At 37.9% G+C, this 25,485-nt stretch overlaps 1 protein-coding gene and 1 long non-coding RNA gene across 10 annotated transcripts in view; one reads left to right on the top strand and one right to left on the bottom strand.

Moving 5' to 3' along the window:
- Positions 1-25,485, top strand: part of LOC137260965 (liprin-beta-1-like) — a 133,952-nt gene that overhangs the window by 47,397 nt on the left and 61,070 nt on the right. The window contains exon 1 of one of the 9 annotated variants that reach the window (XM_067798553.1): positions 1,317-1,413. The exons of 6 other annotated variants lie outside the window; for them this stretch is intronic. Coding sequence is in view for 2 of the 3 variants with exons in the window: in XM_067798550.1 (XP_067654651.1) it covers positions 14,473-14,496 (24 nt within the window). In the remaining variant the exon portion in view is untranslated. Of the gene's footprint in view, positions 1-1,316; positions 1,414-14,234; positions 14,497-16,577; positions 16,671-25,485 lie in introns of those variants that run through there. 2 more of the 9 variants (XM_067798550.1, XM_067798551.1) reach the window with 2 other exon arrangements.
- Positions 1,182-14,281, bottom strand: LOC137260967 (uncharacterized). Its single transcript, XR_010954831.1, has 5 exons — positions 13,849-14,281; positions 8,148-8,291; positions 5,911-5,999; positions 2,151-2,351; positions 1,182-1,866 (listed from the first exon to the last, which is right to left on the bottom strand). It is a non-coding gene; the product is annotated as an uncharacterized lncRNA (long non-coding RNA).

Genomic DNA, 25,485 nt, shown 5'->3' with positions numbered 1-25,485 from the left:
TGTGTTTCTATGACATGTCCATTAGCACCTATCATCTCTTACCTGAGGGGGTCAAGTTATCAATTCACCATCGTATGTTTGTAATTAGTGTGTGATCAGTCAAGTGAGCTGATGTCATGGGCTGTTTGTCCATTGTGCCATGCATCATAAACACATTCTCTCCAGAATCCCCAGTACTGTTGAAGTTGAAACTTCACATGCTTGTTCCAAGAACTGATGATGTCACAATTTGTTTATGAGCTTCATGTTGGATTTTCAATATGGCTGCAATAGAAATTTGGTACATAGTACTTGCAAGTGGGGCTCCGTCAGCATGCAAAATAGTTTCAAAATGTTTCTTGCCTGTCAGGCCAGGCTAGCTATTCCTAAATAGTTTCTAGCCATCAATATAATTCACTAGCCTGAATTTTGAATGTAGACATGGATTTCATCATTAAGCTGGTGATATGATAAATATTTCTATTGAGATATATTCTTGCATGATTTGAAATTGTTTTATAGCATAACATGTTGGAGAAAGTGATATATTTACCAAATGACCCCATGAAAATTCACTGGCCAGTTGGGCCGGTGACTGTGGAGATTTCCTGGCCTGCCTGGACTTTCATTAGCCACTGGCTAGGTGGCATTGGCTATTTAGCACAGTGGGTACTATATGTTGTCTTTTTTATGATTTAAAAAAAAATTAACCTTGATTTCTTTTTGCAGTTTGACCATGCCTAAATTTAAGTAATTACTGTGTAAAACAACACAGAAAGATCAATACCAATCACAACTGACATGACAAAGTGTACAAATACATTGTAATTAAGTATGTGTCACTGCTGATTTGAGAATATACAGACATGTCCACAGACAAAAGTTACTGTAATCAAACAGTAACGAAGTAGCTGTTAAATGTTTTGGGGGTCAAAAGTTCAAAGTATCTTTTAAAAAATGTTTTTCTTTGAAAGTATTTACATTATCTTGGTTGATGTTTAAAAATTTGGACATGAGAAAAAATAAATTTAATTATAATATTAAAATGGACATATAGCATTGTTTTCTGATCATATTTATTCCTGAATATTAGTGAAGTGGTAATTTAAGTCTGTATCACATAGGCAAACAGCCTCCATAACTTTTATTGATGAGAAAATTAATTTCTTTTTAGTCACTCTTTAAATAAGACTGAAATTCACTTTAATGGTCTCCCTTGCCAGGTGACATTTTTATTGCTTCCTCCCTTTTGAGCTTTTACATCATCTTCACTATAGAGGCTGGGCAGCATTATTGACATGTGGGGAGTAGGGTACAAAGAGTTACCTCCCCTAGTTAATGCCCTTGACCTTGCTAACAGAGAGCAGTGATAAAGAAGTTAGAAGTGTTTGTAATTGTTTTAACTCAGGATTGAGGTGTTTTTTCACACTTTAGGTAAGTCAGATACATTCCTACTCACTTTTTAGCCATTTTGCCACAAAATTGGGCTATAATATGTCCTGGAAACATTATGAGGGAATGTTTACAAACATGGACAGAGCCCGTCTGACTTCACCATGTGGTGTTCCCCTGGTAGGAGTGATCCTCGGCAGGTAACCAGTGTATTGTTATCCTTCCAGGTAGGGTCAGTGCCTGAGGGGGGCTAGTGGGAGAAGGTCACTGTCACTGCTGCTGCTATGATTCGATAGACTCTTTTTATTTGTTGGCCATAGATTGCTTGGCCTTCTGATGGTCTCAGCTGTCACTGATAACTGAGATTGTGTTCTCACTTCCTGCTGAATTGATGTACACCAGCTGTAAATATGCCTGTACACATCCTGGATTCAGTTTTACAGCAGGTTTCACGAAACTTTCAGAAATAATTATTCACAAGGTATCATTTCTGTCCTGAAATGAAAAAGATTTAAAAGTCAGATTTAACAAAGAAGCTGAACTTTTTTACACACGCATAAGCTTGATATTTATGATTTTTAATGATCAGAATTTTGGCATCACATTAGATTAACGACAAAGAAATATGACAGGATCTAGCTTATAATATCCCCTTACTCATCCTCATCAGTAATGAATTGTTAAGTAATGAGTCATTGATGCAGTGTCCACACAAAAGATCAATTGATCAACTCATCATTGTATTTACATCCCCATGTATCACATAATCTTCAGTTTACCAGCTATTGTTAGCCTCATAGTTGTTGTTCGTGATGCTTTCTGATGAATATTGATCACTGATTGTAGGCCCAATGATTAGTATGATATTGCTGTGTATTATCCCTGTACCTTCCACTCCTGGTGCACGTGGGTGTAGAGATCTCTGGGGCCTAAAGTAAAACCAGCTGGCAAACTTGTTGCCATAGTAATGCTTGGAAATTCTGGAAAAAGAGGTGTGGTTACTAGTAATTGAATTAGCAGGTATACTAAAAACACGTTCAATGAGGCATCAATTAATCGAAGCCGATTACTTCTGTTCCAGCTAATTTCATTGAATATTTGTTGTAACTGAGGAATCAATCAGCAGATCTGTGATCAATCATTTCCATTGACTTTTGTTCGTTCAATATTTGTAGGGGGATAATAATGTTAAGATTTAATCATCCAATATCTGGACCATCTCTTATGTTACAAAGCGTACCAAACTTCAAGTATTTTCCCTGTTTATGGGTATTTGCTTTCATGATATTAATAGCAATTGTTGTAATTCTGTATTCAATTGCATTTTTAAGATTTTAAAAAGTACACCCCATTCTTAACATTAAAACTTTCATGATTATCTGAAGTAAAAAGCATGTTCAGAAAATGAAGCTAATTAAAAAGAAAGATTAATGTTCTGTAATAGTGTGAAGGGTGCCATGAATATTTGAATAATTTTAACTAAATCAGTTTTTAACTAGATTTACAGGAAAAACAACTACCTGAATATTCCTAAATTTTAGATCTCAATTTTGGACCAACACCAACATTATCTGGAAAGGCATTAATATTTTGTCTGCAGAGATATTAATAACTTCTTGAACTATTCCTAAGATAAAAACTCTCATAAATTCCCTATGTCAGAGATTATTCCAAAATGTTTTCACTGATCTTTTGCCAAACTTGCCAAATGTTGATAGTATGTTCGTCCTTCATGTATACTGAATAAATGGTATCTTCACATAACTCATCTATGACAGTCAGATATGTTAAATGATGTGATGAAAAGTTCTTGTCTACCATGTTTTTTTCACTAAGGGGACACAACTCTGCCACTCCTCGTGTTTTTCATCCATGCTGATAAATGACTGGTTCAGGGGTTATTTTCCCCACTTATATGAGAGGTTATGTGGACAGTTCTGGAGAATGATAAATATGAAACTATGCGTACTGTAAAAGTCAGGTCAGTTAATTGATTATTATGTGATTTTAGTTTCTTTTGTCAAAGATTTACACGAAGTGTGCATCATTTGAAGTCTACAAATAACATTGTTAACTGTAATACAAACTAAGTGCTGGCATCGTCATACACACATAAGAACTGCTGATGAAATATAAAACAACAACATTGTTCCGCACAATAATACAAAACCAGCCCTAGTCGGTGTGTTGTCAGCCTATCAAGAAATGGTATTCTGTCTGTGTGTACAGCCTTATTTAGTTTAGAAATTTTGTGTTGGTAAAAATTTCAGATCTTAAAAGGTAAATGTCTTGGTAGATGGTAATGGGCTGTCTGACTGTAGAAGTTGGCAATATGATGAGCAAGGGAAGAACTCTATCACACAGAACAGAACTGTCACTGAATGGAAAATACAGTGGTGTGTCAACAGACAGATGCAAAAGAAATCTGTACATTGATTATTGACAAACAGTGTAACAGATCGTCTTCGCTTTTCAGAAAATCTAGCTTCTGCTGACCACCTTCCATATTGCAAACGCCAATCTCTTCAGCAGGTAGTCTAGCTATCATGTCAGCGTGACATTTGTGATGTCACTGAGTGACGCTGGTCATGCGTGACCCTGTTCAGATGACATGTTACCACACTGAGCATCTTTGGTCCAGGACAGACAGAAATATTTCACAAAAATATGTATTCTTATCCTCATGACATGAGTCAGTAGCAAGGTCTACTAGATGGTTATTCTAAGCTGAATGTCTGTGTATGGCCTTGACCTTATTTATTGCTCGTCCTGCTTGACCCTGCTCACATGTAATGTTGCCTTAGCAAAAGGTTCTAAAAGTGGTTGTAGACATCTGATGTACTTTTCAAAATGCACCAGTGGCCATAATCATGTAAATGCTTTTTCTGCAAGATTACAGAATACAGGACACCCTCTAAGATCTTCGAAAGCAGGCAAGTTTACATTTGGTTAGGGTTAGGGTTTGGGCAAGGGTTAGGGTTTGGTTCAGGGTTAGGGTAAGATTTAGGTTTTGCCTTAGTGTTAGGGTGATGTGACACAAGGTATCGGGTATTGTGTAACTGTACCTCTTTTTCCATCCAATGCAGATGCAAAATGCAAAAATATATATCTACTTCACCACTTAGGTTTTGAGTAGCTTGCTTCCAAATATGACAATAAAATCAATAAAACTAGCAGTGTAACAATGCTAGTGCTGGGAATCAGCCACCAAATCCATTATCGATTATCGGAGGACTTGTGAACGATTATCAATATTATAATTGAAGTATGTACAGTTTTAATGCAGACACCAATTTTAAGGGTTTTTCTCCAAGTTTTTTTCTAATTAATGTTAATACAACTATCCTGTATTTATACAAGAATTGTTTATCAGTTTATCTTATTACATTCACAAGTTACTGAAACATTTACCATAGTGATGAATAGAAAATGCTGAATAGTGCACATAGCTTTATGCTGTTGAGTGAATATTCATCAGATTTAATCATTAGTTTACTTGATGTAAGTGGGTAATACTACAACAAAACAAAAAACCCCGATTAATCAGAAATATGTTCTTGTTACAATGGATAATTACTTGTAGGCTTTCAATCAATTTTCAATTATTTCCAGTCATTCCGATTAACTAAAATATGTCTTTTTACTATTGATAATTATTTTCAGCCCTTTTTCTAATAATTGTTGGTTATTTTCAATTATCGGAATACCAATAAACAATAGTCTTCATAATTGTTTGTGGTAACCCTTCATTTTGAGTACCTGTATGTCTTTTTGAATCTGATTGAATCTGGGCATCTTGCGCACAACTTTGCTACAGTGACAGATCAATAACCTGCACATATTGCTCATTGTACTTCTGACAGGTATGTTGATTTATGTGTGTGTGACATACCTGAGGCTTATGGAGCTGTCAGCACAGTGTTTTGATGAGAATATATTAGGGCTGGCTAAGACAAATTGATAATTGGATATATTGTTGATGAGAAGAATTTATGATTACTAATATGAAAACTGTTGTCAGTAATATCTATCAAAAACTGTTGTGAAGTAATAAAGTTGCACACACAGTACACAGAATTACATCTTTATTGCAGGGTTCCTTATAAAGCAAGTTGAGAAGACTGTTTTGTAGTAAACCAAAACTGTCACTGCTCACCAGAGGCATGACATATATAGAAATTTGTTGAAAAAGAAATTTAAAAGATATTTTTGATGAAGGATCCTTTTTGATTATTTATTGATAATCAATCATTATTTAGTGAACAATTATCGATCAGAATGATAAATACCCTCCCTTGAACATATTCATTTTAAGATGAACTGATATGTTTAAAATCCCAACAGAGTATACCGGAAGGAGTAACACTTGATTTAATAGCCGGAGACAACTATCAACCACCAATGTGAATCGTAAGATTTGAATAAAGAGCCAAAACTCATTTTGTCAAAATGTTACATGGAGCAATGAAGCTTAACTGAACACTTGATCTGTTATGATCACAAACTCTCTATGGTAATCAAAATACCTATGATACGTACACGTACATATGATGTTGACTGGAGCCTGAGTCTTGTGTATACAAACAAGGTCAAGGTAGACCTCTATTACAGTGCTCTCTATATATAGGCTGAAATATGAAGAGCGAAACATACATGACATTACCAATCAGTTTCACTTCTCAGAGAGTTCTGTATCAACTTGACCGAGATATAAATAGCCAAACAGAATTAAGATCAAATCAATTTTGCATGTCTGTTATGGCATTTGTATGGTTGTTGTAACAAAGCTAAGTGACTACAAATACGATCAATGTTTTATACCAGGCTATGTAAACTTTTAACTGTATGTATTTTCCGGTACAGTATTTCTGCATTAAATCTGCCTGAGTTTCAAAACTAACTGAAATTATGACCTGACACCATCCAAGGCTGATGTAATGCATTTCTTATTGATGTTTTTGAACAGCAAGTGTTGCAAGCTGGTGTTCCTTGGATTGTGTGTTCTACTTTGTCTCACAGTTCTTGTCCGGGAAAGGTGTTGTGTTGGGAGTAGTTCCCAGTAAGTATGTTGTATAGACTCTATGTTTGACTGACAGTTTAGAATTGTGTAGACTGTTCACTTTCATATTTCTTCAATATTAATTCACAGCTCCTTGCATGTGGCAGACTCCTGTGAAGTTTTTGGTTACTGCTAACCTTAGAACTGTACACCAAAATTAAATATCGGAAGTTTGCATTTAACAACATCAAACTTACATCAAAATAGACATTCCTCACTGATAATACCTGTCGTTCTCAATTATCAGCAAACACGTAGTGCTTAGGAAACAAGTTTCTAAATATGTTGTTCATAGAATGCTTGTGCATTTCCATTACCAAAATTGTGAGAGATATTTGGAAATATATTGTTTTGAGGCTTTCGCAACTGTTTCTCTCAGTATCAATCAGTCCACGATTTAGTGCTCTGTCACTTGCACTGGTGTGACCCAATATTGCAACCAAGTTTTTAGCCTGACTTGTACCAGGAGTTGAATATTACATCTAAATAATTGCATCTGCGTATTGCAATAAGGGCATTGCAACTAGAAATTGGCTGGTGCAACTAGGTTTTTATCTTAGGTTGCACCTGGTGCAAGCAGATTAATATCTCTTAAATGGAATCTGCCAGTGTTTACTAGTGGAATGTATATTTTGGAATGCCTGTATTACAATACAGCACATGTTTGTCAGTACACAGCTACTCATGTTTCTTGAGGTTTATTAAAGTCATTCAGTTTGTTACCAAATATGCTAAATGACATCTTGACCTTGGAAACTGTTTGACATGTTGTGTACTATGTTCGTGGCTGAGCTTATTCTGTGATGTGGAACAGTGACTGTATTGTATGTAGTATATCTGTTAGATGAAGCGATGCATTCTTCAAGTATGTGCCTTAGTCTTAATTATAACTTGAAATAAGAAGAATGGTTACTTAGTGGAATGGAAACAATTTATAAAAATGGAAGTATATTTCAGTTATTTGCCCTTTAATGATTCTTAACACCAGGCATTTAAAAACAGCAGTGGTATTGTTGATGGTTAACAATTGCTTGCCTCAATAGTTTCAAATAAATAAAACATAAATTGTTAATAGCATTTGATAGTCAATATTTGCAAATAAACAAAACATAAACTGTGCTTCAGAAATGTGCATTTTTCCAGTCTTATTGATAACCCGAAGTCTGGTAATTTCTATGGCTAATGTCAACTTCAGATTGTTAATTTGCTTCATCACATCAACAATGGGGAGGAAATTGGCCTACCTTGACAATGCCAGCATCACTCTTTGCTTTTGTGTTATAATAATATCATTGTCAAACCTAAAGGTCAATTAAATTCTATCATAATTGTGAAAACCACCCAAGTAGTCATCATTAGCTTTCTGCATCAAAACCAATTTGGATCTCGTGGTACCCCAGTTTCATTGATTGGTGTCTGTCACTTGATTGTCTGGTGTTACACTTTTTTGTCTCTTTTCTTTTTCATATTCATATACATTTTCATATTTTATTTACTTGAGTAAGACATGTAAAATCTAGAAATTATTATTTATAGAATAACTCAATATGCCAAGTTATTGCTGCATCGAACAATCCATCCAAAGCATTCTCACTCAGAGTATATATTGTTAGAGTTCAGTAAGTATAGTCTGCAGGAAAATACTATTTTGGCATATGGGTGTGTCTGACAATGGAAGCCAGTTTTGACAAGGGGCAGTGCCTCCCAAAGAGATTACCGTTAATCCAGTGGAATGACACTGCGTTTGTGGTCAGTCAACAGGATTAGAACATCTCCATGCAACAAGGTCATTCAGTGAGGTTGTCATTGGGCATTAGTCTGGTTGCTCTGGTATTGGGTCACTGGTTGTGTATGCAGGACTCTGTGGGTAAACAAATAGGCAACATAAGTATGGATTATGTCTGGAGGAATGTAATAGAATATTTAACTTTTTCTTGGTTTTTTTTTTGTTGTTTTTTTTTATCTGAATGATTTTATATAAGAGTACAAGTGAAAAAAAGGGGCATAGATAAATATTCTTTCTTGTCTGCTTGTAGACTAACAACTTGTCTCTGAAATGAGAGACCTTTATTTCCTGAACCACTGCCATGAAACTGGAATATTGTTGAGTGTGCCGTAGAACTTAACTTACTCACTCATTTCCTGACACTGTCAAAATCTAGCCACATGTTTTAGACTTGAGTGGGTTTGGATATATTTGCTTCAGGATCTATATGACAGACTAACCTGTTTGTTATGTTTGTGATATTTATACTTTTCTCTGATTGTTATTTTCAAGATCTTGATGTGTGACAAATTGCACAGTAAACAGTTCCTTTTCACAGTTTTCTGGGTGTACTTACGAACTGTCACAATTGTGGAGAAACTGTGGCATATCAACCACCCTGTTTACACTTTTCAATACAAACAGTATGAACCTGTTTAAAATATTTTAAACACATATTGATGAAATGTTTTTCATTTGGAAACAGGTTTCAGCAAATGGAAAAGGAAACATTATTCTCTGAAAAAAGGTTTTCACAAATGGATGAAAAGTTTTGACAGAACTATTTCCCTGAATACCTGTGAATATAATATTATGGTTTATACATATCAAATGAATACTTTTGTGCCTCCACATGAACCATTGTAGTAATTGTTATGCATCCTCACTTCCTAGAATAGGACCTAGCATCAGGTAAGACCTTGGTGGTCTGTTTCTGATGCAGGCTCAACCGCTAAAATAAGACAGGCACTGGCGTGTTTGATCAGGTTGGCGGCTAGGGTTACCCAGCCTGTCAGTGGTGTATGTCACAGACTGCTTGACCTCATAAATCAGGTTTTGAATTAACCTGCGGTGTAGTCTTGCAGTGGTAAGAATGTTTGAGAGAAGGCATGCAACCTTCATTGAAATTTGGAGCTGGTCATGTGTGGCCGAATTGGCTTTGCAGTTTTGCAGAGTTGCTTCCCATGGATGTGCCAGAATCTTACGATGATGGGTTTGAATCATGTTTCTTGTTCAAACAACACCTTACTGGGTAGCATTGAAGTCCTGATGAATCTGCTTATTTTTGAATGGAGGCTGGATCAGTTGGGTCTGGCATTTTCTAGCCATGTTTGCTTGCTAGCAAGTACACTGTGACTCAAGTAAATGGTGGACAGAGAAGCTCACAACTGATTGGTTGGTTTGTTTTCATGTCCATCTTTGTGATGATCTTTAAATAATAACTGGCATTTCCATGTTCTTGTTTTATGAAAGTATGTTTCAGTGTCATACGATTCTGAATTTTGTTATCCCCCACAATGCGTTTTGCCGTGGGTATTAAAATGCACTCCGTTCGTGCGTTCATGCACATTTGTCTTTTCCAGAGCATAACTTTCAAACCGTTCAATATTTCTTCACCACACTTTTGTTATTTGGTAGTTTTGGAATACTGAATGAAATATTTTTTGCATTTCCATGGCAACAAGTTTGACTTCAACTGAATTTGGTGGGTTTGCTCTTTTCCGGACTAGAATTTCAAAACAGTTCACTATTTCTTCACCACACTTGGCACATAGATAGATCTGGTGGTGTACTGGTGCCTTTTGGTAGTTTTGGAATTCTGAATAAAATATTTTCAATACTCAGCTTCCACTTTGTCAAAACATTTGACATCATCATAACGATTAGACATATTCATGAAGAGTATTTTGCCATTTCGGGGGATATTGATGACCCAGTCTTTCCAGTAACTCAAAATATAATTCAGTGGCATGACTGACATACTGATCACAGCGACATTAATCCACACTAGCTCACTGTCTCACTCTCTCCAGAGCTGGTCAAGGATATTACAAAAGTCTTTCACAATATGATCCATTAGTATTCAAGAATAACTCTATGAAATCTTAGACCCTTTTGGAAATTATTTCATATCCTTAAAGTTTCTGTAGTTTTGTTTCAATAATTAAGTTGTTGGCACGCAGTGACACTCATACAAGCTGCCATCAAACAAGTCTCATAGACACAGTAATGACCTTCATTCATCTCGTACCTATACTTTATTCGTAAGACTAATGATGGTCTGATTGTCATCAGACTTTAATTACAAACCTTCCTCGCAAGGAACCAATCATCGGCAGTTATTGCTCTGTCACTTGTACACCACACTCAGACGCAGACAAAACCTGGAAATAGCAACCAAGGACAATGGTTTAATGGGTTTCGGATGTCAGATGTGACTGTGAAGTCAGTAGGTGTCCATACTGTACTGGTGACCTTTGCTACAAACAAGATAGTGGGAATTGTAGGGAATGTAACAGTGGGCACTGTCTGCGTGTTGGGGAAGAATCACAGGATGATAGTAATTTGTGTTTATACATTTAACTTGATGCTTTTCAGGATGGAGTGAGTGAGTTTAGTTTTATGCCGCTTTTAGCAATATTCCAGTAATATCACAGCGGGGAACATCAGAAATGGGCTTCACACATTGTACCCATGTGATAAATCAAACCTGGGTTTTCGACGTGACAGGTAAATGCTTTAACCACAAGGCTACCCATCCACCCTGTTCAGTGTGGATATTGCAGCAGTCATCACCTGGGTGGAATTGTTATGAATGTAGGTCTGCCTGTGTAACCTTGGTGATAGTGTCTTCCCAGTGAGCTGCTCTGTCCATGACCATGACCATGACCATGACGATACTTGTTTTTACCCTGCCTAGCGCTCAACATCAAGTTGATCTTTGACTTGGAGCTGGTATGTTATGTCTGAATGAGTTTTCATGTTAAGCTGTAGCATAGCATCTAAGTGCTCCACCTTGTGTAAGTCAATTAGTAATCAATATTGGTAAAAGTAGAACACATCATGCACATAGCATGCACACATGTGACATATGCTTATACTGAATGTGAACACACTCACACCAGGCACATATTCCATGCATTGACACACGCATGAATTTAACCCCTATTTCCCCAGGTGTTTGCCTGGTTAGTCTGTGAGTCCATGTCGGTATGGGTTAGGAGACATGTCAGCAGATTGAAGGTCCAGTCAGTCAGTATTCTGTTGTTTACAAAAGAGCCTGAGATGTTGAAACTTTATTTTCCCAGTCAGAGATGCCCAGATGTTCAATTTTTGCTCTCTGAAAGGCAGAATAATTATTTGTTTTGTACAGCTTATGTTACATTAGAACCATTATTTCAATCCATCATCTCCATCTATCATTGCAGTGAGTAGTCAGTAAGTTTAGTTTTACGTCGCACTCAGCAATATTCCAGCTATGTCATGGCAGTCTATAAATGATCGATTCTTGACCAGACAATCTAGTGATCAACAGCATGAGCATCAATCTGTGTAATTGGGAACCAGTGACATGTGTCAACCAAGTCAGCAAGCCTGACCCCCGATCCCATTAGTCGCCCTTGCTGTCAGGGGGTGGTGGAGTAGCCTAGTGGTTATAGTGCTGGCTTGTCATGGTGAAGGTCCAGGTTCAATTCTGGACTTACGAAGTATGTGTTAAGCCCATTTCTGGTGTTCTCCGCCATGATGTTGCTGGAATATTGCTGAAAGTGGTAAAAACCCGTGCTCACTTACTTTTTGCTGTCAGAGTTTTATCATGGGTAAAGTCGAGAAATTTGGACTTCCCGTACACAGGGAAATGTTAAAATGAATTGTCATCACATCACATTTCAGTTTCAGATATATTTGGTTTGTGGATATGGGTTATATTTAGATGCTCCTGTATGTTATGTTTTTAAAAATAAGCTTTGATTCTATTTTTAGCCTCAGATGGGCAAGAAAATCATTTCCAAAAACTTGCATGTTTCTTGAATTTGTCTTTTTTTCCAACTTCAGTTTGTAATGATATACAGAGAATGATGCACTCAGCTATCAGCTAGTCTGTCGTACAGACCCTGAGGCAAATATCTCCGAGAAAGCCCATGCAAGTCTAGAAAATGTTACAAGTCTACATTCCCCTAGCTTGAGTGTCTCTGATAATGAAGGAAGTCCCATTTCATTTTATTTTATTTTTTTACTATGAATTTTTTGCAGTAATATGTTCATTTCAGAGAGTAGTTGTTAGTCTGTAGGTCAGCTTGATGGACGAGTAAACAACATAGAGTACACACATCACAACAACATACACAACATCACTCTTCACTATAAAGAAGTTGTCATCCATAAAAAAAAACTCTTTATACACAACATTATCTGCAGAGTGGTTTTCAGAGTCGCAGACTGCATGAGATGTCTAAATACGATATCAGCCTTAATCATGATTGGCTCATGAACTCTGTCTCCAAGTACACACGGTCTCTCATAAGATCAAAATGACAAATGCTATTAGAACAAGAAATTGGACTCCAGACATGATGTTTCAAATTTGCATTGACCAAAGAACAAGGAATGACTAAAACGTTATTATCTTCAGTCATGAATGGAGTGATTTTGCTTTATTGCATGATATTTTGTCCTCTAGTATTAGTGTGATCATTTATTTTGGTGTCTTTCTTTTATGTCATGCACATATCCCATGTGCGAAGGTGATGGATGTGGAATGTAACTTAGGTACAAAAAGCACGACAGAGTGATCAATAAGAAGATTATAACTTGGTATAAATACCCTTCCATCAGGTTTTAAAGTACCACCTTACTGGCTTTGAAACTTTGCCATGCATTTGAAGGTAAATTTAGAGATTTATTTTCATTCAATTAAACCTACGTGTGGAAACTGTAGTAAACCTAATGATGTACCTCCACTCAAGTAAACTTGATGGTATGTGATTTTCTGTGTATGCTGGAGTATTCAGGAAGAAAAAGACTAATCATGGACAGATGGAACTTTCTGTTGTTCCAAATTACAACTCCTTGTTTTGCTCATAGTAAAATGAGGGTCTTATGTTCAGAAAATGCATTAACATTTCACAAGTTACAGCGATATTCAAACCTGCATCTGAATATCTTTAATATGTAAAGTGCCCTGTAGCACACTTGAAACATGTACATTTTTATCCCTACTTGTCATACATTATACATCACTTGGCTTTTACGCAACTCATAAATATGCTCAAATCGAAAGAATCTAAAAAATCACTCTGCACAGAAGGACTGTCAATATCATTCATTGCACCCATTACATGTATGTGACTTTACAAAGTGTTTGGCTGTTTCGTCGAGTGCAGTTAACGGCATCATTTCATCCATTAGTCCTTATCATCAATTATTCATTCCCAACTTTATAGAAATTATCAAAACATACAAGTCTCTACACTGGTAATTCACAGGATCCTCATATGACCTTCAAGCACCCTTAACACTAATAATCAGGGGTCCCAGAGGTCCAGGGGACACCCATGTGTTTGAGTCGAGGTAAAACCCTGTATCACAATACCAGCATGGCCTTATTATGTTATTATATGGTAATACGGTTACATCTGTCAATTCATCTTCCTACCTCTTAAGCTTGATATGTCCGTGTTCCATGAATGTCCTCAAGTTCAGACATAGCAGTAAAACATCCCGGGACTGAAGTCACATGGATATTGGAGTGCATTGAAGTGTGTCACATTATTTCTGAGATTATGACTTTTCAAGCATGTCTTCTGTGGTTTGTTCCATTGTCTAGGTAGGGATATTAAGTCCTCCATTTTATCTGTTAAAGGAGAACTCATATTCAGGGTAAGACTTCATAACCCCTACAAGCAACCTCTGTCATTATAACAGCACAGGGACTCAAGTTGGATCTGTCACATTGCCAAGATAGTCGCGAGTCAGTCGAGTGTGTCTTATTCAAATCTTGCCTACACTTCATCCATTGTATGTGGAGATGCACCCGTGCTGTAGTTTGTCGAAGTCATGTTGGAACAAATGACAGGATCGTCCTGAGGTGGGTCGACTTGTGGGTCGACTGGTCACTGTCAAATATCAGTGTGACGCTGAGGGCTGTGTTGATATTACACCTGGGCCTTCAGCCTCAAATATCCTTTCTCGGCCTTGGAATGCTTGTTTAAACTTACCTTTGTCAGGGTATAGGTAACACTGTACTTGATTTGCTTGGAGATTTACTGTCCATTGGACCATGGGACAAGGTGAATCAAAACAGGTAAGACATATTAACTTTGATTGATGTTCACCTTGCATATTTGTTGAAGGGTCAGATGCATTCAGGTAGCCTTCACATTGCCTGGCATGCTGCACATTCCAGGGGTTTAACTTGGGGCTGGATGTTATTCCCAAATCTTATGTCTGCACTGACAGAAATACCGAAGATTCTTCTCAATTAAAAGTCCCCACAAACATATATGGCAGTCAGAACTGCTGTTGCATATATGTGAATCAGTTGGTTGTGTTTGAAGGGGATTAACAGATAGTGTTGTGTCTACAGCATAGCCTAGTTGTCTGACCCAGGAAATTGGAAGTATATCATTCCATTATCACGATCAACTCAGACAGGACCTTCATTTGGATGAAGACCGTTTCTTTGCTGACGCTACACAAACATTGTTTGTTGGAGCAAGAGGTCAAGAGGTGCTGACTTTGTGTTACAGTTGACACTGAGGAAATTAAATAGAGATGATATAAGTTGTTCATCCACTTCTTTGGTGGAAAGTGTCCTAGATGAGGTTTGTTTATCACAGTCTCCCGTCACATGGATCATGTCCACAGTTGATGCAGATGAATTTTGACTGACCCGTTGATCTGGACACAAGTGAAGATACAGGGGATCATCCGTTTGTCCCAAGACAAAAGGTTCAAAGTGAGCAAAGTATTACCGGTAGACACAATTGGATGTCCCACAGTTGGATGGTTATGTCATGAGGAAACGGATACATAGTTCCTGTTCTGAAGCTTAGTTATGATTTCATTTTTTATTTGACAACGTTTATTGGCTGTTTGGAGTACTTGCTGTTTGGTGTATATTGACAGAGGTTGTCATTCATGGTAGAATGTTTAGCTATACTGTGGAGGAGCCATTTCTCAAGATTGCCATGGCTCTTTTAATCAGCTTAGTGTGCTGACATCATGTCTTTACCTTGTCATCTATATATAGATAAAGAAGGTTATTCATGGAAAATTGTGCCAGATCTCCTCTAAAGTCTCACTTGAGTGTAATCGTTAATAGAAACATGATCCTGAACTCATTTTCTGAAAAGTCAGCGTTTGATTTATGGTTCAGTAATTGTGCTTCTTGTTGGTTCTCTGATTTCTCCCTGTGAGATGTTAATGAACTGTTTAGAAATCTCTTGAAGAATGTCAAGGTAGATTTATCACCTACAAATAGCATGGTGTCCATTGAGAATTGAATTTACACTAACAGTGCATGGTAAATTTCTGTGAAAGCTGAACTATTCATTGAAGAATCTGATTTTGTAAGTTAGTATTCTGTGGGAACTACTGCTACATCATGTGTGATACGTGATCATGATGTTAGGGTTTGTGTTCCTTTAGACTCATTATGAATATGCATTGATATTTCCTTTCGGTTATGCTCAAACTGCTATGAACTGTGATGTGACTTTGGTCACACATAATATCCCACATTCAAAGGTGATTATAGAAATTGGGCCAGTGAAAAGGATATTTCTACTTTAGCCAGAGTTTAAACTGGCTTAACTAGATGAAAACAGGAAATTGTTCCTGAACTTTTTCCGACTTCACAAACTGAGTGCAGACACTCATAGTATTGTTTCTGTGCGATGATGTTAGTGGGACAACTCACTTTTCCTTTTGCATTTGTACGCTGGAATTTGGACAAATAGAGTTCTCTAAATTGTTTCCAATAGGAGATCTTGACCGCAGGAAAACAGATTTGAATCTTGTGTTGTAAAATGAACAAACTACATCCATGTTTTGTAAGCAGACGCACCAGATGAGGAGTTCAGGAATGAGGCCAGCACCCCTGAAAAGTGGATATGCTTTTTGAGTAAAAGAACAAAACTACTTACATTTCTCAGAAGATAAGTCCCATACCGCATCTAAAGCTGTAACTGGACACGTCAATCCAGCCAACCACCCCACCCTGAGTTGACCAGCTGCTGGACTTGCCTGACATAAGCCTTCTGTGTGTGAAATGAGTTGTACATGATATTCAACATAATCTATGTGAGTCAACACATGAGACACTTGCATTCCATCTCCCCTAGCTGAAGTGGGACATTGGGGTGAGACCAGGGGTCAAGCTATAGCTGCCACTCTTTCTACTGAAGTGTGGCTTGACTCAAGGCAAAGGGTTCCTTCAATAAGTGTAACAAAATGGGACAAGGAGGATCAAAACAGGTGGGTGGTTAGCTTTTTGTTTGTATGTTGTTGGTTTGTATGAGAAATAGTTTGTTTGGGGGGCTGGGGAGGGGTTAACGAGAGCTGGATGCACAGGTGTGTTTTTTCCAGGTGGGTTTAATGATGACCCAGTTAAAGAGGAAGGATATGTCTTCGTTGATATTTTTAAGGTTTCTGGTATTTTAGGTTTCACCCAGTTTCAAATTAATTTGATTTCATTAATACATTAATGTAGACATTTGTGAAATGTGATGTATATACGACAACTATACATGAGGCAAATAGTATTTACTCATGGATTTCGGTCAATCAGATTGTAGCTTATGCATAGGTTTGTTTGGACAACTCATTGGGTGTTATAATGCATGATTATAAATGAATAATTATATAAGAGGTTTTATTTCAGAAAGCAGTCATAGCCTGTGACTGTTGTAACTGTATGAGCCTTATTAAATACCAGGTGTTACGGCCATGAAACTGGTTCCTAATATCTGTTTACATTCCAAATAGGGTATATGCATTTCATTTTGTTCATCAGTATGTTATTATGTTTTTGGCTTGAAAATGAGCATGTTAAATTCTATTTTAAGCAAGATGATATTTTATTCAGAGAATATTCAGCTAATAACAGACTTAGGTAGTCCTTCATTGATAGATCTATCTTCATTACAAAGGTATGATGCTGTGTATGGCACCTCAGTGAAACCAGCATCACATACCTGCAAGGCAGTCACCTGTATCCACTGACATTATCCATCTTCCTTGCATACAGCACGTCTGTACACTCCTTCTCAACATCACCATGTTGGTGGGATTATTTTGTTGTGTATCATTACTCAGTGGTTGGGGGAGGAAGGATTTATGTATGTGAAGCCATGCTTGATATTCTCACAGTTCTCTTTAGTCTCCAGAGTCTGTCTAGACTGTCTCCCTTGGGATTCTTTGCTGGGATTGGTCTGAACCGACCAAGGTCTGTTATATTATCCAGAACAGGTGACTGTTTCATCAGGGGTCCAGATCAGAATAAGTCCCGAGTGACCTCTGTCTTGTCATATAAGACAAGTGAAGGATGGATAGGATGTCCCAAAATGGGCTACTCCCCAGCTCCTGGAGAACCTTGACTAGGGAAAGGTCCCCATTTACCTCTCCCGAAATATGTGACTGTTTCATCAGGAGTCCTGATCGCACTTAGGCCCTGGTGATGTGTACTGACAATGTCATGTGAGCCAATGTAAATGTGGGTTGGATGTATCAAAAACTGGATGGCCTCCACTCCTGAAGATTCTGGGATAGACAAACTCACCTTAAACCTCTGTCTTTCATATCATCTAAAATGGGTGACTGTTTCATATGAGTTTAGGTTAGAGTTAAGGCCCCTGTGCTTGTCATGTTAGCCAGTATAAGAGTGAATGTCTCAAAATAGGTGACCCTCTTCTCCTGGAGATAGATGGATACAGTGGATGAGTTTGGTATCAGTTTGGGTGCTGTTGTGTGCCTGTTAACCTTAGTGCTAAGGTGATCATAACTCTCATATGTCAACATAGTGCTGAGGTTGTTTTGTACACCAGCACCCAGATCAGTGCTCACTTGTGCTATCTGTCCCTGATTTGCGTGGCACGTGACTGTATCTCTCAAACCCTGTACAAAAAACATGTGAAAAACTGAAATCTACAAGTTTAACATCTGAAGAGATTCTTTTTATTTCCCTGTAGGATATCTGTTTACAATTTGTTGCAAGGAAGTGTCATCACATTTGTATTCAGAAACTGAAATTCTCTCCATTTTGTCTATTGACTTTTCATGTGCCCTGTTGAATATCAGCACAAAGGCAAAGTTGGCTGCCTGAGGACGTTAGGGGTTTTGTGGAGCAATAAGGAACCTACAATTTGTACTGAAATGTTGGAAGGGTGAAGGACTGGGAGGGTGGAGGGATGTGCATAAATGTATTAGAATTTTCAATCGAGACTGAATATTTTTAAGGTATACTGTTTTTGTTTTTGTAAAATTAATACTGTTAGGCCTGAACAGTGACCATCAGCCCTCAAATTTACCATTCCTGTTATTTTATCCTGATCAGTGTTTTACAGCAGAAGAGATACATTTACTATGGATGTTTGTGCAGCTATGAATCTTTTGTCAAGTTAGTGAAACAGCAAGCAGACAAAAAACTGGGAACAGACGACCATAAAAACAATTCATCTACTGCTCACTGATCCTTCTTCAGATACATTGAACTTCAACATTTTTCACCAGAGACTTGACAATATAAAGTGTGATGTCACTTGCTGGATATTTTAACTGCCCCCCAACCACTGTTGCAGTCAGAAGATTTCAGTTTTCTCACTAATAAACTGATATACAGAATCCATATGTATTTTCATGCAGACTATAGACCTTCATGCTGAATCATGATTACTAATTCTTATTGAAAATTACTAAGATGAAATCCTGAATATCCAAGGCATAATTGCCTCAGGGGGGTTTACTTTACTACAGCAGTGAAGTATACAAGGATATCTAAGAAAACCCATGCAAGTCTAGATTGCTTCAGTTTCTGAAAGTTAAGAAAGTCTCAGGACTCCTTTTCATTATATTTTTTATTACAATTTAGTAACTGTATTTTTTTCTATATTGAAAATATGTTCATTTCCAGGATTTTATGCAAGTTGACGTTAAGGCAAAACAAACCACAGGTTCAACTCTTACACATTATGATGCTAGCAAGGAGTTGCTGATTTTACTCAGCTTCAACTTTCTGCTGTAGTACTGAAGTGCACTGTGTTGGTTCTGTTGTTTGAATCCAGCTTCATTGTTGACGTTGGTTGATGTTTCCAGTTTGTAAAATAACTCCCAGAGAGCCTCCAGGACACGTTTCAATTTCCCATCCATATTTCTTTTATGTCTGACGTCAGTGGTGTACTTCTGCTTGTCCAGTAACTAGTCATGCTATATGGGTTGTTGGTTTTTTTTCCTGCCATCTTTCCTGTTGCCTGGCCTCAAGCCTCTTCATGTATATCCTTGGCAGCTGTGTCAGAAGGGACGTTTTAAGATGCCATGATGAATGTATCTTTCATGTGCTTCCAGTCATAAAGCCTGCTGGATTCTATATAGGATTCTAAACTTGGCAGGCAGACCTGCAAAAAAATATTAATTTGGTCAAATGTAGCATTTTTTTTTTTATTGCTCTATTTTTTCTATTTTGAAATGTACTTCAACATTTCACCCAAGCAAAAACTTTGTTGTGATGAAAAATTAAGCATTGAAGTATCTTTCTCTGCAATGTTTGCTATTTTTATAGTTAAATACAAGTCTGTGAAACCACAATATCAGTCGTTCTGTTAGTAAAACCCAGGAAATGTTTTATTCCAGAGTTGAAAAGTAATGGGTACATACATTAATTGCAGTCCTGAAGATCCGGATAAACCCATTGTATTGCACAGTTTAACCAGCTTGTGACCTGAAAAATAGGTTTGATATAATGTTAAATATATATTAGTATATAATGCAATCCTCAGGTATTCAGCACCCGTGAAGGTTCCAGGGTAGAATAGGCCTTCAGCAACCCATGCTTGCCATAAAAGGCGACTATGCTTGTCATGAGAGGCGACTAACGGGATCGGGTGGTCAGACTCGCTGACTTGGTTAACACATATCATCAGTTCCCAATATGCGCTGATCGATGCTCATGTTATTGATCACTGGATTGTCTGGTCCAGACTCAATTATTTACAGACTGCCGCCATATAGCTGGAATATTGCTGAGTGCGGCGTGAAACTAAACTCACTCACTCACTCACTCACTCAGGTATTCAGGTAGTCTCTCAAGTCAGTTGTGTAGCTGAGGTGGAGTCGGGGATAGAAACTGGTCCTTTGTTATAGTAATTATCTGCTTGGATCTGTGGACTTGAGAAAATGATGTTGTATATCATCGTGGATATGTTGAATTTGAGGATCTCAAAGTTTTGACTAAATTAAATAATTTCTCTTAAAAAATTCATTGTTTTAGTTAACATTTTCAAGTTCAGAAATATTTGATTGTTTGCTGTTGAATGCTACACTCAGCAACATCCAGCTATTTGATGAACGCTTCAATGACTGAGTGAAATTTTGTATTCTTTCTTTTTTCAAATTTAAGGACATTTTTGGGGCACCTTTCTGTTCAAAGGCAATGTAACCAAAAATACCATAGAAAAACTATATTCATTTCCAAAAGAATATTCTTGAACCTTGTGTCCGTTGGTTTGAGCACTGTTTGTGCCCTATGGTGTGATAACTGCTTCTGTAGTATTACAAGCAGCTGCCTGGAGCGCGGTAGGTCAGGGGTTCGAGCACTGGTAACAGTATACCAAAAGACATTACAATATATGCGACAAGTTGTTCCCTGCATGGTGCTTGGTATTAATGTGTACAAGAAGGACTAGTTGTCTTGGAGTCAGCATATGTCTGAGTGGGATGTTCATGCTTAATTGTGGCATGGTATCTTAGCACTAGCACTAGGGATAGCACTATAAAACCAACGTCTGGGCTAGAAGAAGCAGCCACACAAACCCATTTCACCTCACCTTGTGTGTGAGCGTATCTGACATTACTGGAAATCCTTAAAAAGTGCAGGAATACAGAGATTCAAACAATAATACACCTGAAAATAATGTATCCCAAGCTGTGACCTGAAAGTTTCATAATTTGTGTCTTCAGGCAAAAATAATAATATTGGTCGTGTTATCAATGTCAGTTCAAGTTTCATGGCGATCATGTACCTTACAAGTCATTTACAAGACATTAGCAATCTCGAAGCTGGCGTTACGTCCCTTTACACTGCTCATCATCTTTATTAGTTGTTGTGAAATCATATTAAATGAAGTATAATCTATTACTGATGAATATCACATTTAGAATCTGTGGTTGCTCATTTCATGTTTTGAGAGGAGTTCCTGAGATTTCTTTTGAAAACAAGTAACTTGTACAGTTAGGCTAAACACCAAAACATTTAATGATTGGCCCCTAACTCTTGGAGTGCCTCAAGTTTATTCAGCAATAGAACTTGGAAATGCATATAATTTATCGTACTCATGTACTGCCAGTTTAACATTCAGATAAACCATAGCATCCATCGTCATTATCTATACATATATGTACAAATAAAGTCTCAGCTAATTTGCAGTCGGAAACTCACACCTGATAAACTGTTTGAAGTGCTAGATATAGTATCTTCCAGAACTCGCAACCACAATTTTAGGACATATGCAGACACTTAATCACCAAACAGTAGACTGATGGTCCTATTAAAGCACACCCAATACGTAGTAAAGTATTCACAAGGTAGGAAATAGATGTTAGCAGTGCATTGACTGCCCACACTTCAGGGTGAAATTAAATAGAGGCGGTCGGGTGGCCTAGTGGTTAAAGCATTTGCTCATCACCCAAAGACCCGGGTTGATTCCCACATGGGTTAAATGTGTGAACCCCATTTCTTGTGTTCCTCACCACTATATTGCTGGAATATTGCTAAAACCGGCATAAAACCCAACTCACTCACTCATAGTGATGTACAGAAGTGTTGACACAGTTTTGTAGAGGTCATTCTTCTGTCAGTTCCCTTCTGCTTCCTCCACGAGTGATGATGTGGCATGAGCTGTATGCTGTTGCTGACGCTGGATGTGTGGTCGGCCTCTACCATGTCCGAATACACACCTGAGAAACCCTTTTCCAGGTTCCCATGAGGACACTGATTGGCCAGATGTGTTGCTCCTATTGACCAGTAGCAGCAGGCGATGAATGTCATAAGCTGAATTCCTTATGAGTTTTAGGCACATTGGTGGCTTTGTCGTCAAAGGTGTCACAGTTTGCTGTGAACAGTTGTGCCCAAACATTACCAATTGTTCAATTCTGTAGTTTCTGTGTAGTATGTTCTAGTTTGTCATCAACTTGGGGACATTAACTAGGTTATGTGCTGTTTTCATATATAGTTTAATTATATTTCAAGGAACGTTGACTGAAAATACCTTGCTTGCCCCAGATTTGTTAGTAGGTTTTGATGAGTATCACACTAGGATCATGATTTTCATGTAAGTGTGTGGCGGTTGGGTAGCCTTTTGGTAAAAGTGCTCACTCATCACACTGAAGGCATTTCGATTCCCACATGAGAACAGTGTATGAAGCTCCTGGCCTTAAGTGGCATAAAAACAAAATCAGTGATTCACTTAAGTAATAAATGCGTGAAACCTACTTCCTTGAACTGGGATGCATTTCAAATTTGTTTTAAACTTATCTATACTCACTCACTTTCTATGTCAATACCAACAACAGTTAAAATACCTGTATTTTCCATCACTGCATTGATTGCAGTGCAAAGTTACGATACCTCCAAGTTTTTTTAAATGATGCCTTACAAAAACTATCTGAATCTCTTCAGCTAACCCTTGGAGGCACTAGAATCTGTGTATGTAAGACAGTCGTGAGAACATCTGATGTACATCAGCACATTCCCCTGCTTCTATATGAAGCTCATATGACCACATGACCCCAACACCTGTACAGGGGTCAGTTTGCGGCCTTTGAAGTGTGAAAGACCACTGCCAGCAGATCGGCTATGTTACTGAGGTGTCAGTACTTCATCTCATGCCGATAGTGGAGACGTGTATGTTGGGGGGGAATTTAGCACCTTGACTAAAATAAAGATGTATTAATTTGATTATCATTGGCTGAGGGTGAGATACGCAGATATAGGAATACAGAAATTCAGCTGGCTGTTAGTAGTTTTCATGATATCAGAATCAGCCAAGAAAAGGTGAAAAATAGTTGTGTCATAAATTATTTCATAGGCTATGTTGCAATGCCATACGTTATCGATCACTTGAAAAAAACAGTAGTTGAAAATGTGGGGGTGGGGGTAGGCTAGTGGTTGAAGCACTCGCTTGTCATGCTGAAAGCCTTGGTTCGATTTCCAACATGTGTACACTGTGTGAAACCCATGTCTGGTGTCGCCCTATGTAGTATTGCTGGAATATTGCTGAAAGCAGGGCAAAACCAATTCATTCACTCATTCACTCACTCACTCTCAATTTGAGAATACTTAAATGTGATCATGAGTACTTTTTCACCGTAATGTCAGTGTTATTTTACCTGGTACTAATCAGTCTCGACTCTTACTTCAATTATTTATGTGCACATGCACCTGCTATTTTCAGATTTTATCAAGGAGATATCTTTATCAAATGTGTCGAGTATTTCAAACCTCAGCATCCAGACTCCATTCAGAATTTTTGTTACTCCCCCTTTCGCCTTCGCCTTCTGATGAGGGAGTTTTTCAAGTGAAGAGGATTCTAGTACAGTACAATACTATGTCTTAGACTCCACAGTGAGCTCAACGGAACCCTTGACCTCTGCACCCTTTGGGTGCAAGAAATGTAACACCCTGTCTCTCCCACAACATGTTGCTGATATGAAGCAGCACTGAAGAAGGTGAAATGTCACAGACACAAGCTACACATACTGGGAACGGTGGTATTTATAACCATGGGATCTTTGTCTGCATGACCAGTACAAATACCTTATGCCTTTCCATTTCCTACAGTACTTTATGTCCTTCCATGTTCTACACACCTGTGAAGATACGGGTTAGAACAGATCTTCAGTTACCCATCCTTGACGTAAGAGGCGACTAACAGGATTGGGTGCTCAGACTCGCTGACTTCTTTTATATGTGTCATTGTATCAGAATTGTATAGATTGATGCTCATGCTGTTGATCAGTGGATTGTCTTGTCCAGATTTCAATATTTATAGACTGCTACCTTTAGCTGGAATATTGCTGATTGTGACATAAAACCAACCCACTCACACCATGACCTACAAATAGCTAATTCCTCTACAAGGCTGCAAGTGCAGCTACTGCAATCATCAATTAGCTCTACAACACCAACATGTGTCAAATGATTTTACAACATGTTGCCATGCCAACAAATTCCAAATGCTTTTGACTTATTTTACAGCAGTAAATAATTCTTCTAATGCATCAACTAATTTCACCAAAAGTCTTTGCAACATCTTCAAACGATTGTTTAATGCCCGTTCCCAAACCCAAAACCTGTAGCATGAAACATCCACTCTTGTAGTTCACTTTGTTTATTTGACCCTGAATATGAACAGGAATATAAGTGGTATGGACAGCATGAACGCCCTTAAGACCACACTTCATTATGGAATAATCGGACAGATAACCAAACCAGATTGTTTGTAGAAACCTCTTTGTAGCTGTGAACTTGGCCATGTGCACCTCTGTCCGGGAGTTCCAACAGAGTGTTACTGGGGGCCAGGATACATACCAGTGATGTTCTAAGGAAAGTGGAGAGCTGGTATCCCACAAATGATGCTATCTGTCTGTGCATCAAATTCTGTCACCATCTCTAATGTCAGAAACTTACCACTTGTTACACCAAAATTAAAAGCTAGGTAAAGTTCATAGCTCCAGAAATATGTCTGTGGTTGAAAGGTGAGAAGAGAACGCCAGCGTTGCAAGATTCTGTTCACCTAAAGGCAGTCTGTTTCTGTGACCTTTCACCTTTCCGATGACTCTTGAAGGATCTGGGTTGTGATGAGCCTCTGGAACTGGAGATGTTCAGGTGAACCTGATCACCCGGGTGTTCTGGCAGGTGAAGGGAATCAGAGATATGAGAAATATTTCTTTTAACATCTATTGTTACACTTATGACCTATGGGAAGCAGTTGGGGCCTTGTAAAAAAACAGTGTAGCAAGTTTATGCAGAATTACAGTTACTGACTGAAATTCTGTTTTTTGTCATCTTGTGAAAAATGTT

Source organism: Haliotis asinina, chromosome 14 (assembly GCF_037392515.1).
Source record: "Haliotis asinina isolate JCU_RB_2024 chromosome 14, JCU_Hal_asi_v2, whole genome shotgun sequence".
In the NCBI taxonomy this organism is placed as follows: Eukaryota; Metazoa; Mollusca; class Gastropoda; order Lepetellida; family Haliotidae; genus Haliotis; species Haliotis asinina.
The sequence above is the reverse complement of the archived record's forward strand: the minus strand, read 5'-3'. Positions and strand labels throughout refer to the sequence as shown.